This window comes from Lepus europaeus, chromosome 4 (genome assembly GCF_033115175.1).
Source record: "Lepus europaeus isolate LE1 chromosome 4, mLepTim1.pri, whole genome shotgun sequence".
NCBI classification, from domain to species: Eukaryota; Metazoa; Chordata; class Mammalia; order Lagomorpha; family Leporidae; genus Lepus; species Lepus europaeus.
In genome coordinates this window covers 77,344,722-77,363,057 of record NC_084830.1, presented here as the reverse complement: position 1 = coordinate 77,363,057, position 18,336 = coordinate 77,344,722, and the positions used below count along the sequence as shown (strand labels likewise).

Genomic DNA, 18,336 nt, shown 5'->3' with positions numbered 1-18,336 from the left:
ACTGTTAAGTCACCTGGTGCTAGCCCGGGGCAAAGCCCTACCCATAAAATCAGGATCATGTCCTCCACTGCCTAATTCCCATTTCCCAGGTGACATCTGACAAGTCACAACCTCCTGATGTCTCATTTTCTTTAGCTAAGAAAATTTACCCTAATTCACGTCTTTTCCCTGGTTCGCAGAGCCCCGAAGTTACTAGTCATGAATTACTACGAGGCACTGACTCAAGGCGATATGCTCATTTATCACAGGAACCCAATGCCTTCCAGTGAGACTAAACCCATAAACAAACCTGCACAACAGAATAAGAAACAGACTTGTATCTAATGATACAGAACCAGCCTTAAAAATTCGGGACTATTTCCCAAACTAAAAAAGGACAGAGAACTTGCCTATATGAAACAGCAGATCACTCAGAAAAACTGCTTTATTCCCCTTGAGCCCTGAGGACCTCACACAGGAGTCTTGTACACAACAAATTTATAGTCTGCAATGGCCAGAAAAATCCCCTGGGACCTTGCAGACAGGCCAACTAAAGCTGCCACAATCTAAGACTTAATACAGGACCAGAGGCTGGGGGTGTATCTGGCTTGTTTTGTCATTTATACAATTCTTGAATATGCAACACATTTACATGTCCAGGAAGGAGCACAGGAAAGGTAGGAGGGAGAAACAGAGTGGGAGAGACGTCAGGGAGGGAGAGAGGGAAATAACAGTGAAAATCCTCACCTCCAGCCCTGTCTACCCAGCCAGTCGACACTCAAACCCTCTACTGCAATGATAATCTTTTTCTTCAAGTTTCAATTGTATATTTACTGAGTTTTTAAAAAGCACATGGCTCAACAGGCTAATCCTCCGCCTGCGGTGCCAGCACCCCGGGTTCTAGTCCTGGTTGGGGCACCGGATTCTGCTCCGGTTGCTCCTCTTCCAGTCCAGCTCTCTGCTGTGGCCCAGGAAGGCAGTGGAGGATGGCCCAAGTGCTTGGGCCCTGCACCCGCATGGGAGACCAGGAGGAAACACCTGGCTCCTGGCTTCAGATCAGCGCAGTGCGCCGGCCGCAGTGGCCATTGGGGGGTGAACCAACGGCAAAGGAAGACCTTTCTCCCTGTCTCTCTCTCTGTCTACTCTGTCAAAAAAAAAAAAAAAAAAAAAGCAAATCGTGGAAACACCATTATGTATTTTTTTTTATTTGACAGAGTTACAGATAGTGAGAGAGAGAGAGACAGAGAGAAAGGTCTTCCTCTGTTGGTTCACTCCCCAAATGGCCACAATGGCCAGCGTGCTGCGCCAATCTGAAGCCAGGAGCCAGGTGCTTCTTCCTGGGCTCCCATGTGGGCGCAGGGCCCAAAGACTTGGGCCATCCTCCACTGCACTCCCGGGCCACAGCAGAGAGCTGGACTGGAAGAGGGGCAACCAGGACTAGAACGCAGCGCTCATATGGGATGCCGGCGCCGCAGGCGGAGGATTAACCAAGTAAGCCATGGTGCCGGCCCCATGTATTTTTTTTTTTTTAAGATTTATTTATCTATTTGAAAGACAGAGGCTGAGACAGAGAGGTCTTCCATCCACTGGCCCACTCCCCAGATGGCCACAATGGCCAGAGCTGTGCTGATCCGAAGCCAGGAGCCAGGTGCTTCCTTCGAGTCTCCCTTATGGGTATGAGGGCCCAAGGACTTGGGCCATCGTCTACTGCTTTCCCAGGCCATAGCAGAGAGCTGGATTGGAAGTGGAGCAGCCAGGACTTGATCCAGCACCCATATGGGATACCAGCACTGCAGGCAGTGGTCTCACCCACTATACCCTGGCGCCAGCCCCTCACCCCTTTCTTTTAAAAGATTATGTTTTTCTTGGTCCTTCCTGGGGATTAGGCATCTTCAGTCCTTGTTTCTACTCTACCTAGCTTTCAGAATAGGTGCAGGCTATGTGGGAAGCATTAACTATAAGCAAACACTGTTAATACCTGGCACTCTGAATACTCCTCCATAAATTATTTTCTATAGTATATGTGTATGAATAATTTTGCATATTGACAAATATATGTATGATTTAATTTCTATTAGCCATGTATTCTTTTAAGGTATAAAATTATACTTTTTTGCTGTTAATGTTTCTTTTTATTTTCCTTACAAACAATTCTGTAATAAACATTCTTATGATTTAATTTTTGTACACAGGCTGATTCCTTTAGAATGAATCCTCAGAAGAACAAATAATAAGACCACATTTTAATGGAACCTAGCAAAATGCCGAACTGGAGAATATATTTTCTAAAAGAAAATTAGAGAGGTTTCCCGCACTGTCCTGGACTAGTTTCCAAATATGATCTAAGAGAAGGGATCAGGAGCTCTAAATCAAGGACAAAACATAGTGCGGTCATCTGAAGATTACTGGAAAGCTGTAGTGTCCCCAGGCTTACTCCCCACTCCCAGCCACCACGTATACCCACGGCTTCCCTATGGCGATGAGGGAAGTGAAATCCTTACGTGGAAGAAGCCTAAGGACTAATTTCCTGGGGACAACAAAGAAGAACGAAGTGGGGAGGCAGCACCGTGGCTTCCCGTGAGCCCAGCTGGACAGGGCCTGAGTGAAACAAGTAGAGTCCACTCCAGCAAGAGAAGGCCACGCTGAACAAACGAGCAGCACCATTGGGGAATCCATACAGAAGGATCCATGAGGAACGCGGAGCATGAAAGAGTGACTACGAGAATTTAACTAGCAACTTCATTCAGACAAGGACTAAAAAGCTCACCCTCTAGCTGTATCACACAAAGGCGACCCCAGCACCGTTATTCTCACAAGCTCTTTCTGTCACAGATCAAACTTGTCTTTATTAAAGTTCTGCTTCCCTCAAACTCAGACTATTTATTCTAAGTCCCAGGCCTGTTCCAGTTTACATGGTTACCTACATTCCGATCCAGCTTAGAGAGCCAACAGGGCTCAGTGAATTAATCAAGTTACTATTAAAGAGCAGTTGGCTTTGCTGGTTCTCTTCTAAAATATCACATTACCTCACTCAGTGACCTGGACAGACCGATCGGCCTCCGCCAGAGTGACATGAGCCCTGCTGCTTACAACCATGGGCGTTACTTCCAGTCAGCATTCTCAGCTCGAGGCCAGAAAACAAAATGTGGGACCGCAGGCTTTTCCCCCTTTGGAAGAATACAGGAAAGCCCTAAGTAAAAGCAACAGAGGGCCGGGGAACCAGCACATACTGAGGATCATTATTCCAAGCCCTCTCTTATTTCACACGCAAATCACATGACAATAAATGTCACTGACATGTTATCAGTCAAAAGACGTCTTTAGCAGAAAAGCTACTGATCTCGAGATCTGACCACCACTTCCTTCATCATCCACAAGAGGGAGCTCTCCAGTCACTGTATGTGTATCATTAAACCAGTAAAAATCACATAGATACATATAACCATGAATCATCACTCTGGGAGATTATTTTTAAAAATATATGTATTTTTAAAACATTCAGTGCTATACGGTTTTAACCCCAGTGTATGGAAAGCTCATATTGAATGGTGATGGAATAAAAAAAATCTGACATTCTCTATTTTTTTAAAAATACGGCACACCGGGTTCTAGTGCCGGTCAGGGCGCCGGACTCTATCCCAGTTGCCCCTCTTCCAGGCCAGCTCTCTGCTATGGCCCGGGAAGGCAGTGGAGGATGGCCCAACTGCTTGGGCCCTGCACCCACATGGGAGACCAGGAGAAGCACCTGGCTCCTGGCTTCAGATTAGCGCGATGCGCCGGCCGCAGTGGCCATTGGAGGGTGAACCAACGGCAAAAAGGAAGACCTCTCTCTCTCTCTCTCTCTCACTATCCACTCTGCCTGTCCAAAAATAAATAAATAAATAAAATAAAAATAAAAATATTAACAACTAAAATTTTTATTTATTTATTTGAGAGGCAGAGAGAGCTCTATCTGAAAACTTTGTCCCCTAGATGCCTACAATGGCCCCATATTGGTGGCTAAAGCCAGCAACCGTGAACTCAATCCAGGTCTCCCCGTGGGTAGCAGGGACCCAACCACTTGAGCCATCACCACTGCCTCCCAGGGTGTGCATTAGGAGGAAGCTGGAGTCAAGAGCTGGAGCTCCTTGGCACTGAATCCAGGCATTCTGTTATGGGATCTGGGCATCTCAATCACAAGACTAAACAATCTCTACCCCAACCGCCAACACTTTACATTCTAATCTCCTCTTTCTCTGAGTTTCTCTCAAATAGAACAGGAAGCAAATCTAAAAGTTTAACTACTGTTGCGTAATTACACTTATCTTACATTTATGAGAAGTGTATATGTGGATAAAGGTCTTTAGTGGAGAAGTGGTATGGACATGGAGAGCCAGGACAGCAGAGTGGACAGATAACAGCTTGGGAGTTAGACACATCTGATTTCAATCCTAGTTCTGTCACTTTTGCTAGTTTTGTTGTATCAAGTAAGTTAATTTTAGATCTCTGATCCAGGGCTGGTGCTGTGGCACAGAGGGTAGAAGCTGCTGCTCTACAGTGCCAGCATCCCATATGGGTGCCGATTCTAGTCCCAGTTGCTCTACTTCCTATCCAGCTCCTTGCTAATGTGCCTAGGAAAGTAGTGGAAGATGGCCTAAGTGCTTGAGTCCCTGCACCCACGTGGAAGACCTGGAATAAGCTCTTGGCTTCAGACAGAGCTAGCCATTGCAATGCGGCCATTTTAGGAGTGATCCAGCAGATAGAAGATCTCTCTGCCTTTCTCTCTTCACCTGTTTGTTAAACAGGCCTCACAGGACTGTTGTAGAGATTAAATAATATATGCCGTACATATTTGCACATTTCTTGGCAAACAATATGCACAAAATCAATTGATAGTTATTATTACAAACGTCAAATATTATTAAACATACAACTTCAAGTATTTAACAAAGCCAGATTTATTTTTCATGACCATAAACCTTCATCCTGAAGACCACTGCACTCGTAAGTACTCTAGAAAATGCACACACTTAAAAGACTTCAAAGTATGCAAAGATTACCTTAAAGAGAGTATGTAGTCCGAATCTCATTATAAATCAAATAAATGAGCTACTCAGAATCTAAAATTATATAAGTGTTAATAAAAAATAAAATAGAACCAATATTTTTCCCTTGAGTGATTCACAGAACCTTATTTTTGCAGGATCCAACACTTTGATAGGATTTAATAATATAAGAGATACAAAACCCTCTAAAAAGATTACAATCAGTGTTACACATTAGACTTTTTTTTTTTCGCCCTTCAGAGCTAGGCTATAAAGGATGTTGGGTGCCTCATATGCTTAAACTCAGGCCTTGAATATAAGCTCCTTATTCATTAAATTCTTAATCCCTTTATTATGGGAGCTGAGAAAGAAAGGAGGAAAAGAAAAAACACAGGGCCTCAATGTAGCACTTCCTTCAAAACACGCATACAAAACAAAGCCTTAAGTTGCATTTCCAATTTTGCCAATTCTCCAAAGCACAAGTAGAATTAAACTGCCGTGAAACTGTATTAAGATTAAGGTTCAATCCATGTCAGTTCCTAATTTATGCTATGAAGTTAGAGAAGATACCTAGAAGACAGAACATTCTGTTCTTTCAAGTTGGGAACAAAGAAGAAACAAAAATCAGCGGTTCTCAAAGGTAGGCATTTCAGAATTACCTGGAAAACAAAGTAAGTTTTTAAGAGCACACGTACAAGGAGCAGCATGCTGCCTGCTAACGCAGTTCTGGACAGAACTGCTAACATCCACCAGCACCACTTGGCAAGGGACTGTGACAGAAAGGAAGGAGGAGCACAGGTCACAGAAACAACAGGGGAACATCTATCTGCACATGAGATTACTGTTTCTGTGACAGCTACGTGAACTACTAAGATGTTTTTTGAAACAACCAAATATGATTTCAAGACAAATAAATGATTGGGAACAAACTAAAATTTAATAGAACTCCAGGTAAAATATGACCCTTGCCTATAATGCTACAGCTTTAAGTACAGGCTGGCACGCTCCAGTTTGAATGAGAAACTACATCACAAATGATGGACAGCCACTTTAGCAGACCAAACAAATCATGGTTGAACAACAGCACGCTTGTGAGTAGGAAAGTACTGATGAGCAAGCACAGCACAAAAGTTAAGACAGGATGGACATTCGGTGTGGCGGTTGAGGTACACCTCGGGATGCCTGTGTCCCTTGTCCTGAGGGCTTGAGTTCCAGTCCCAGCTTCCTGTAATGGGCACCCTGGGAGGCAGAGGGGATGACTCAAGCAGCTGTGTCCCGGTCACGCATGGTCACGCACGTGGGAAGCCTGGATCATGTGTCCAGCTCCTAGCTTTGGCCTGGCCTAGCCTCAGCTGTTGTGGGCATGTGGGGAGTGAACTAGCAGATGGGAGATCTCTTTTTGTTCATTTCTCTCTCTCTCTGCTTTTCAGATAAATTACATATTAAAAAAAAAAAAAAAGGAGAAAGAGGAACACTGTAACCACTCCTCCCCCCGTCAAAAAATGCATGGTTGGGGAAATGCCAAGCAAACAACTTTTATGCCTTCGCAGGGGTGGGGAACCTTTTTTCTGCCAAGAGCATTTGATATTTATAACATCATTTGCAGGCCATACAAAATCATCAACCTAACAATTAGCCCGCTATAGATCTGGTGAATTTCAGGCCCAACTGTCGTTGCCTTGGCAGGGCCATACCAAATGATGTTGCACATTTTATTTGGCCCACAGACTGGACAGTGCCCCCCTGCTTAAGTGAAGAAGAATTAAGTACTCCAAGCCTCCAAACAGAATGCACCTTTGTATAGGAGCCATTGTATATTAAGGACTGAGAGAATCCAACACGATAGAACCTGTGTGACATGAGCTCAAAACACATCCAGAAATAGGTGTCCTCTCACAACGTATAACCAAGCAGGAAACAAATGCCCCAAGCCCAACGCAGCCCAGTGAGGAAGATGGGAAACAATCCAAAATTAAATGCACATGAGGACCAAGGGACAATTTCGGGAGAATTTTGTGTTTTCGTGGTAAGTCATAAAGACAACAGGAGACACCTGACTTGAGAGAGAGGGCAGCAGCCAGCCTGAACTTGGTTATCGGTTAATACAGATGACATGGCGAGAACTGCAAACAGGACCCTGTAAAATTCCACCTGGAGAAGACACAGCGCCTGAGTCCATTCAGTGCAATAAAACTATATGCAATCTCTGCTATGAGCCAGACGCTGCCAGAGACCAGGAATAAAAAGGTGAATAAAACTGAAAGCTCAAAGTTAAGAGCTTTTAGGCCACAAATGTAAATACCCTGAAAGGTTTCCCCGCTGCTCTCACACGGGGTGGAGCAAAGTGCTAAAATGAATAGAGCTCAAGCTAATGGAGAGAACACATTTATATGGACCGGAACACTGCTGTGTGCCAACAATAAAAGAAAATGGGGGGGGGGGGGCACATAAACAACCTTGCAATTGTAAGGACATGAAAAAATAGTGAAGAAGCTTATTCCTTGTAGTACATCTTGTCGGACATTGGCAGAGAGACCAGGCCCTCCAGCCTGGATGACGTCAATGAGCTCTGGTGAATTCCACGAAGGGAACTGTCAAGCTGACAACTTCCATTACTATTTAATCCTTGTGCCAGAATCTTTTAAAAGAACACATCAGCCCTTCTGAGTGGGCCTGTGAAATGAGATTATAATAATTCTTTTATGTCTAAAGATAATAGTACTCATCATTATATAAGCTGAAAGTAACACATAACTAAAGGAATAATTAAATTTACAGATGCAAATCTACAGCAAACATGAGATGAATTTTTGACCAAAAAGAAAAAAAAAACCATGGAATTCATTTTATCATGTCCAATTAATTAAAGACTCAAAACATTTTGTTTCAAGAGACTAGGTGAATGGTTGAACAAACCAAAATCTCTGGAGGAATATTTGGGACTTTTACTCCAGCCTACTTAAAGTAAGCTACTTATTAGAAAAAAGGAAATGAAATGAGCAAGTCTCCTGGTCACATTTAGAATTGTGTGAAAGCAGAAACTTGAGGAAGCCTAGCAAGGGGAAGCTGTCACAGCAGGGAATGATGGTCAGGAACAAAGGGGTCCAAGTTAGAGAGAGGCCAGCTCTGGGCTACCCTGGCTGGCAAGGATGACAGCCTCAGGCTCTCTCTAACCAATTTCCCACTCCTCCCCCACCCCGTCTCTTCCCCGTTTTGCTTTTCTCCCTCATTTGTTAGTCTACATATCCCGATTGCTACTAGGTGCCTCAAACTCACAAGAATTTTCCCACATATGGTGAGGAGACTAAAACAGTTCAAACGAGTTGAGAGAAGGCCAACAAGAAATTGTGTATTGGGATGTGCATTTGGTACAGTGGTTAAGAGGTCATTTGGGATGCCTACATCCCACTCCAGAGTGCCTGGTTCAAATCCTGGCTCCACTTCCAATCCAGTTTCCTCATAACATATACCCTGGAGGCAGAAGCAATAGCTCAAGTACTTAGGTCCCTAACACCCATGTGGGAAACCTGAACTGAGTTCTGGGATCCAGGCTTCAGCCTGGCCCAGTCCTGACTGTTGTGGGCACTGGGGTAATGATCTGGCAGGTAGGAAACATTCGCTCACTCTCTGTTTTTCAAATTAAGCAGTAAGTTTCCTAAATGTAAACAGATGAAAAATCTTCACCGTAGTGAGAATGACACCCAGAGACAGGGCAGTTCTAGGGGTTACAGTTCTTATAAAAATGGACTAAGTATCAAAGAACTTTGTGGGTCTTCGAGAAGTATTAATGCCAACATTTTCAGTTTAAACATTTGTCAGAAACTAATCAATTTGTCCACAAAAGTCTGGGCCATTAAATCCAACCACCATTTGTTTTTAAAAGAATATAAAATCATCATACACTTAGAACAGCCAGATGCTTCACTTCTTGTCAATCCTGTAGCCCTCGCCCATAACAGGAATCCATGCACAGCTTTGGGGACAGACAAAGGGCAAAGAGGTTAAACAAGAAGCATCGATCTTAGTTTTCTATCTATCACCTATATAAATCAGAAGTGACTAGCACAGTACAAATACTTATGCACTAGGTGGGATACTTTTCCAACTGTATGACCAGAGACTATTCTCAATTCAATAAGCAATCACAGTCCTTCTAACACCGAGTAAACATTTTTAAATAATATCAACATACCACAATTTTAACAGTATCTTTAATGAGCTAAGTTCTTCCAAATTTCTTAATTAACACAGGACACTCAGATAATTCCTATTAATAATATAGCCTATTTAAGTCATAAAATGGAATACTCCCTGGAGAAGAATAATTATTTTGATATAGTAAACCAAAATATGTTTCTTATCATCATAAAATAATATCAACAAGGACTCCTTTCTGTGAAAAAGTACTTTCTCAAGTGCATATGTAAATATGGTAAGTATTATCATTGTGCTATTATATAAAATATATAGCTAATAAATTGAATACAAACAAGGGTCAAAGAATGTTTCAAAAGATCTCTTTAGTAAGAGATAATACCTGGGGAAATTTTTCAATTTTACCATGAAGACTCCACTAAAAGCATCAAAGACATACATATATTATATACTCGTAGCCCCCCACCCCCAAAAAAGCTAGTTTAGAATGAAAGGCTCTCTATGACACAATCATCTCAGGAAAGACTTAATTTACAAATTATGGTAGATTTTATTGATTAAAGCAAAATCATTACTACAAAGCTGCCAGACTAATCCTGACTATAAATTTATACCAGATCTTTGGGAAACAGTTCTTGGCAAACACGGTTCAAGATCATCAAAATCCCTCCACTCCCTGTAACCATGAATTCAAATAAACTTCAAAATGTCTTCCCCAGGCCTGGCGCTGTGGTACAATTGGTTAAGCCACCATCTACAATGCCAGCATCCCATACGGGCACCAGTTCAAGTCCCAGCTGCTCCACATCTGATCCAGCTCTCTGCTAATGCTCCTGGGGAAGCAACAGAAGATGGTTCAAGTCCTTGGGTCCCTGCATCCACATGTGAGACCCGGAAGAAGCTCCTGGCTTTAGTCTAGCCTAGTGCCGGCAATTATGGCCATTTAAGGAGCGAACCAGCAGATGGAAGACCTCTCTCTCTGTAAATCTGCCTTTCAAATAAATAAATAAATAAATAATTTATACACACACACACACATCTTCCCCAATTACAGAACTGATCTAACAACAATTAATGAATAAATATGTGACCCAAATAAAAACCCATGATTTTAAATATGTGCAGAATTTCAAAATACTATACTTTAAAAACTTAGAAATACAAATAGTACAAGGAACACCCTTTGCTCTTATTTGCCTTTGTTAACATTTGCTTTGTCATTTGCAGCTTGTGTGTGTGTGTGCCTGTCTTTGTGTACACTGAATTCTTTTTTTTTTCTGAACACGGAAGGTAGGTTATAAACATTCTGGTCTTTTGTCCCTAAACACTTCAGTGAATAATATAATTTAATACATTTGCCTATTACAAACAATATCGAAGTGAGCGTCTTTGCACACACTTTAACGTTTACTACGATTATTCTCTTCATACATTTCTAGTGGTGAAATCCAAGACAGAAGAATTGCTTAAAGTTCTCCATACATATTGCCAAACTACTCTCCAGAAAGTCTACAACAATTTGGACTGTCACCACCTGTACTTTAGCCGATCGTTTATTTAACTTTCTAATTTGATAGGAATTTGTTTGTTTAATAGTAAGGTTGATTGCTTCTGGTGGTTAATGTGTTTCTGTATTCAACTGCCTTTTTTCTTTTGCCTCTTTATCATCCTTTAAAAAATATTCTTAAAGGTCAAAAATAGCTGGATAAGGCCTATAACAAATCCTATTGTGAGGATAAAGTTATGGGTCTCAAGAAAATAAAGATTGTGACAAAAGACAATCCAAACCGCAAAAACTTGGTGCAGTCAACTGTGATATCTAAATAAACAGATTATTGTTGTGGTCCTTCTTGTTGGTTTTGGGGCTTGTAATTATTCCCTAGCTGGCCAGTGATCTTGGTGGCAGGTGTCTCACAAGAGAATGTAATTTCATGATGCAAACTCAAATGTTGCTTATAGTACACTGTACATATAAAAATATTAAAAGGGCTCAATTTTGCAGTGCAGAATTCTAATTTCCAGGTAAATTTCTTACGTTCTACATGAGGAAAATCATAATCCAGAAATAAGTTAGAACTATTCCAGCACCTGCTCCCCCCACCCAAAAAAAATTAGCAACACTGCACAGATACAATATGCGCAAGAAATATACAAGTATAGGCAAAAATATGCAAGTGGTTTTATACATGTCTATAACCTATTGTCATGCATTTTTCCTCTATATTTCATGCTTTCCCACTCTTGAGACAAGACTCAACTCTGGGTACAGAATAGAGGGCAGAATTCCTAAAAGTACAGATGATAGAATTTCAGAATAATCTCAAGGTAGAAAAGAGTTAGTAGGGAAGTGAGTAGGTAAACCTGACTGTTACTTCAGGACACAAAACCACATGGGATTTAATGACAGCCTGGATTCAAGCCATGAAAGAACAGAAAGGGACAAGAATTTTACAACAGGGAAATTAACAGTAAGTTTAGTGTAAAAATAAAGTACACAGAAAAAATGGGTTGAGGAAGTATAGACAAAGAAACATTCTAGCTTCAGTAAGTTTAATATAACTGTCTAGAGTTTCACAATCAGAATACCTAGAAACCATTTTTATTTCAGCCTGTATATACGTTTTAGTGTCATTGTGTAAACAATCTTATTTTTAATTTTATACAAGAGGAGAGAGGGCACATTACAGTCTTTTTGATGCTTCAGTATCTTGGAAGGTTTAAACATAGTCACTAAGGTGTAAGGACCTTTGCCAGGTCCGGGAGTATAAATAAGTGTGTATGTGATCTAAGTCACAGGTGTCCTAATCAAGGGCATTTCCCAAGGAAGCAGGGATACAGAACAAATGTGACTCCACAAAAATTAACTCCTTATTTCTTCAAATAGTGTGAAAGGGAATGAGATACCTGCCAAGGAAAAAACCTGGAAATTCACAGGTGGAGAGTGACAGTCTTCCAGCCTGATGCAGTTTAGACTTCACAGCACATACATTCAAACCCAGCATTCAATTAAGGAAAAGCTTCATAGGCTAACTTCTGCAGAGAACAAGTTTGGGCAAACTTGTAGGACAATCCAAGATGCTGCAGACAATGGCTTGAAGATGGCTAACAGGTTTAGTCATCGCAGAACACGTGCTCATTCCTGATTAAATCACATGCTACAAAACACACTAATGGGGTGGGTGTTTGGCACAGTAGCGGAGACGCTACTTTAGATGCCTGCATCTCATATCAGAGTGCCTGAGTTCAAGTTCTGGCTCTGCTCCCAATTCTTGTTCCATGCTAACGTGCAACCTGGAAGGCAGCGGGTTCCTGTCACCCAGGGAGAGATCTAGATTGAGTTCTGGACTCCTAGCCTCATCCTGGTCTAGCCCTGGTTGCTGTGGGCATTTGGAGAGTGAACCAGTGCATGGGAAATCTATCTGTTCCTCTCTAACTTGAATAAATAACTTACAAATATTAACAAAAGAAACACGCATTAAAATTGTTAAAGAATTCTGAGCTGTGTGATATGCAAAATCTACTAAACAAAATCAAAGAACAATTCATTTTTTTTTCCTCTAGTACCAAAAAACCCTCTAAATCATATAATTTTAACTACAGGACCAATTCTACAGTGACGGTTAATTTCCAGCTACAGGGACAGGCATTTGGCCTAGGAGTTAAGATGCTACTTGTGGACGGCGCCGCGGCTCAATAGGATAATCCTCTGCCTGTGGCGCCGGCACCCTGGGTTCTAGTCCTGGTTGGGGTGCCGGTTCTGTTCTGGTTGCTTCTCTTCCATGCCAGCTCTCTGCTGTGGCCCAGGAGTGCAGTGGAGGATGGCCCAAGTGCTTGGGCCCCACGCCCGCATGGGAGATCAGAAGAAGCACCTGGCTCCTGGCTTCGGATCAGCGCAGTACACCGGCGCTGCGGCCATCGTGGGGTAAACCAATGGAAAAGGAAGACCTTTCTCTCTGTCTCTCTCTCTCACTGTCCACTCTGCCTGTCCTAAATAAATAAAATAAAATAAAAAAGATGCTACTTGGACACTCAAGTGCCCTATCAAGCCTGTACTTATGCCTGGCTCTGCTCCCGGTTCCCGTTTTCTGTTAATGTGCACCCTGGGAGGCAACAGTAAAGGCTCAAGAAGGTCCCTGCCACCCACGCAGGAAACTCCACCTGAGTTCCTGGTTCCTGGCTTCATCCCAGCCTCACCCGGACTTCTGTAGGCATTTGGGAAATGAACCCGTGGATGAAATGTCTCTGTCTCTCTGTCTTTCTCTGCCTTTCGAATTAATCAACAAATCATTGTAAACATATATATATATATATATATACACACACACACACGTTATATATATTTTAAGACTTTTCAGTGAGTAACACATGCATATGAATCAGAATTAAAAAGATCTTTAACAGAATGTTTCCATTTCCATGTGATCGAGCCACCCAGTTTCATTCTGCAAGCAATGTTATGACATTATCAATGTTATTGTCAAAGGAAAAAGTATATACTGAATCACCATTGCTTCTTCATGAAGACCAAAGTATTATTCTTTTATGTTGTTCGGATTCTTTAATTTAACATTTAAAATTTTTTAATTGACATGTAAAGTGAGCATATTACATTTGCCTCTAAGGAAGTTGAATTTGCTTTATAAAATTACTTTGAATGGTTCCTTTTTTGTATGTGGAAGAGTTTAAAAAAGTTTGAAACTATCATCTTTAAAAGATCTTGAGGAGGGGCCAGTATTGTCCTGCAGAGTTGTAAAACCACAGCTCTAGACAATGGCATTCCATATGGGTGCCGGTTCTTGTCCTGGCTGCTCCACTTCCTATCCAGCTCTGTGATAATGGGTTGAGAAAGCAGCAGAAAATGGCCCAAGTGCTTGGGGCCCTGATACCCATGTGGGAGACCCAGGAGAAACTCTTGGCTCCTGGCTTCAGCCTGGCTCAGCCCTGGCTATTTTAGCCATCTGGAAAGTGAACCAGCATATAAAAGATATTCATTCATTCATATTCTCTCTTTCTCTCTCCCTCCCCCCCATCTCTCCCTCTAACATTTTCAAGTAAATAAATAAATCTTTAAATAAAAGAAAAAAAGATCTAAAAGAATGTGCCTATAAAAATCTCTCTCAGGCTCTTAGAGAAGTAACTCATATGCAACTGTCTCTAGTATGCTGGTTCTCAGGACTCTGTAATTACTGACTGCCCCAAAGAATTATAGTCCATGTAAGTTAGACATGTTCACCATGATAGAAACTCAAATTTGAATTTTATTATTTAAATATTTAATTTAGAAAATTTTCTTAAAAATATGTTACTATAAAGTACTAATTATTTAAGCTTAAATGGGATTTAAAATGTAAAATATTTATTATTTTACTTCAAATAATAAAGAATCCAATGTTAATATAAATAGCATTTTATAAAAACTATATTTTCCAAAAACAATAAAAAATTTAATAAGAATGGCGCTGTTTTTTCAGTTTTACAAATCTCTTTAATGTCCTGATATTTATCACATATTTGCTAATACTTTCAAAGTGTTCAGATAGCATATATGACATGGCTTCAAAAAACTCCACTGTACCTATAGGTGATAATAATAAGAAAAGGCAAATATTCGAACATCTTACAATCATTATAAACTACTTTGGGGGCTGGTGTTATGGCATAGCACGTTAAACTGCTGCCTACAACACCAGCATCCCATGTAGGTGCCCGTTTGAATCCTAGCCGCTTCACTTCCTGCCCAGCTCTGTCCACCTCTCAAATAAATAAAATTTAAAAAATAAAAAAGTAATAAAAATATTTTTAACCTCATAGACCCTCCAAAGAGTGCTGAGAACTCCATACCATCCTCTGAGTATTACTAGTTTACTTAATCTGTATTTTCTACATTGTTCTGATACATTACAATTTCCAAGAAAATTTTCTTGGAGCTGTCATTGTGGCATAGCAGGTTAAGCTGCTACCTGTGATGCCAGCATTCCACAGGAGTGTAGGCTTGAGTCTTTGTTGGTCAATTCCCTTCTAATGTGCCTGAGAAAGCAGCAAAAGTTGGTCCATATGGCTGGGCCCCTGCTACCCACATGGGAGACCCAGATGGAGTTTCAGGCTCCTGGCTTTGGCCTGGCTCAGCCCTAGACATTGTAGCCATTTGGGAAGGAACTAGTAGGTAGAAGATCTCTCTCTCTTTCTTTCTCTAACTCTGCCTTTCAAATAAATAAATATTTTTCAAAAAAATCTTTCTGGATCACAAAGGTTTTCAAATATTGTTTAGACCCATGCAAAGTAGTTTTTTCTTTAAAAAAATTTTTTTTATTTGAATGGTTTAGTGACAAAGAGAAAGGGAGAAACAGAGGAGAGACAGTCCATTCTCTGGTTCTTTCCCCCAATGTTCCAAACAGCCACAACTGGGCCAGGCCAAAGCAAGGAGTCAAAAACTGCATCTGGACCTTCCACATGGGTGGCAGGGGTCCAAGCACTTTAGCCATCATTTGCTGCTGTCCAGGATGCATTAGTAGGAAGCTGGTCAGAAGCAGAGCAGCCAGGACTTGAATCAGTACTCCACTATGGGATACATGCATCCCAAGCTGCATATTAACCCACTGCACCACAATGCCTGCCCAAAAGTAGTCTGTTTAAGATTCCTTAATTTCTTCTAAATCTGTGGGATTTCCCCCCTCCAGTTTTTCACTCTATATGCATCGATGTAATGCCTTATTACATCAGCTAACACTTTATTGTAAACAAGCTCTTAGCGGTTTTTATTTCAGTTGTCTAATTCATTGACTTGTTTTTTATCTTTATTGTTTTCTTCACCTTTTCTTAGATATATTTTATTATTCTTTAACTTCTTCAATTAGGCTACTTAGTTATTTCATTCTTTGTTTCTGAAAATATTTATTTTTTAAAAAAAGAATTACAGAAAGAAAGAAAGGGAGACACACAAAGAGGTCTTCCATCTGCTAGTTCACTCCCCAAGTGGCTCCAATGGCCAAGTCTGAGACAGGCTGATGCCAGGAGCCTGGAACTCCATCTGGGTCTCCCATATGTGTGGCAGAAGCCCAAACATTTGGGCCATCTTCCACTGCTTTTCCCAAGCCATTTGCAGGGAGCTAGATCAGAAATGCAGCAGCCACGACAGGATCTGGCATCTATATGGGATGCTGCTGCTGCAGGCAGTGGCTTTACCCACTATGCCACAATGCTGGCCCCAAAATAAGTATTTCTTAAGGCTGTGGATTTTCCTGTAATCACTGCTTTAAATGAAGTCCACAGGTTTTCCTATATAGTCTGTTTTCTAACTTCACTATTAATTTCTAGCTTCAGCGCCCCTACTTTTCCTGTCAGCTCTTTACTTCTTCCCTTGGCAGCAAAACCTCTGAAAAAGCTGTCTGTACTTAAGTACTTTAGTCCTCTCCGACTTCAGGCTTTATGGACCACATCTACACACAGTTAAACCAGTTCTCCTTTCTTCATCACTTCTCATTTATCAACATAATTTGGCAAACTTAATCCACCAAAATTTGATTTTTTTTCATGTATGGTATGAATAGGGGTAAAGATTTGTGCTCCTTCTTCCTTTCCCCTCCTCTCCAATTTCCAGATACATCCACTTGACTTACACTATGTATGTTCCACCACTGCATTACCACATTTGTCACAAATCAAATACCCATAAACGTGGGTGTGTTTCTAGACTACATAATGTGCTATTATTCTACTTGTCAGTCTCTGGACCGCTATCATCCTGACTCAATCATTAAAGCTCAGAATACATTTTGATACCTAGGAGAGATAAATCCTATAATTTGGTTGTTCTTTTTTCCTGAATGTCTTTGCTCTTCTTCGTTTTTTCAATTTTTGAAAAAAGTTTACAATTAGCTCAATTCAAAAAACTGCTACCCACCTACCCACCACAAAAAAAAAAAAAAAGTTAGGATTTTCATTGTGATTTCACCAAACCCATATACATAAATTTCAGGAAAACTGACACCTTTAAATATTTACTCTTCCAATTGATAAACAATAGTATATGTCTTATTTATTTAGGCCTTTTTAATCTCTTTGTTATGCATTACAATTTTCTAAGTAATCAAACACATCTTCAGTTAGGTTTATCCCTACATATTTGATGCTTTATAAAATCTAAATTACATTTTATCTTAACTTTGCCAATGCTGCTTTATAGAAATACAGCCACATACTAATTTCTTTTCTAGCTAGTTTGCTAAATTCACTTACTACTAATCCTAGTAATTTTCTGGGTATGTAATCATGTCATACATAAATCATAACTTTTTTTTAGCATTTGGTCCTACTGGCATTTAGCACACACATTTTGGCACTGGTCTATCTGTAAGTTTTCTCCTTTAATCTATTAATGCAGTGAATTATGTAGATTGTTTTTTCAATTGTAAGCCAACCTGATATTCCTATAAAAATGCAAGTTGGGTCCAAACAGATTTTTATTCTTATATATTACATACTGAATCGATAACATGCACTTAAGCTGTTCTATCTGTGCATTTAAGCTGTCCCATCTGTATTCTTGAGTGATGTGCTTGTAATTTTCTGTTCTTGTCCTACCTGTGTCAGGTTATAGTATGAAGACTATGCTGGCTTTATATAATAAATTATCGAGGGTGTCCTTTCCCCCAGCACTATCTAGAAGAGCCCGTGGATGAAATTTCAACCTAACAGTTATTTATTTTTTGTAGCACACTGGAATTACCATTCTTTGGTCATTTAGCTTCTTGGTTTCTGTTGAAAATGAATCAGGATCTATTTCTGAAAATTTCATAACTACTCCTTCAAAGGCAGTATTTCCCCTCTCTTTCTGTCTCATTATTTTTAATATTTTCTCCATGATTTCGAATTTCATGGTTACACCATGGTACACCTAGGTGTGGTTTTCTTTTAATACTACTCTGAGATTTACAGTGCTTCCTGTATCTGTATCTCCATGTCTTTTTATCAATATTTAGAGATTTCTCAGCCATTATCTCTTCAAAGACTGTGCTACATTCTCCCTCTCATCTCCTTCTGGGACCCTAATTCTTTTTTCAACACATTTTATGCCAGACTAAAGATGGAAAATTAAAAAATCTTTTACCTTACTGCCTCTGACAAGTTGCATCTGGGATCTAAATCCTCTGTCCATGAATATGAACAACCCAGATGACCT

General features: G+C 40.6%; 1 protein-coding gene across 2 annotated transcripts in view; it reads right to left on the bottom strand.

Annotated features, from left to right (window-relative positions):
• PDE7A (phosphodiesterase 7A) overlaps positions 1-18,336 on the bottom strand; it is a 120,446-nt gene that overhangs the window by 36,208 nt on the left and 65,902 nt on the right. Inside the window, exon 4 of one of the 2 annotated variants that reach the window (XM_062188421.1) lies at positions 8,905-8,976. The exons of the other annotated variant lie outside the window; for it this stretch is intronic. Coding sequence (XP_062044405.1) covers positions 8,905-8,976 — 72 coding nt within the window. The remainder of the gene's footprint in view (positions 1-8,904; positions 8,977-18,336) is intronic. 2 annotated transcript variants of the gene reach the window in all.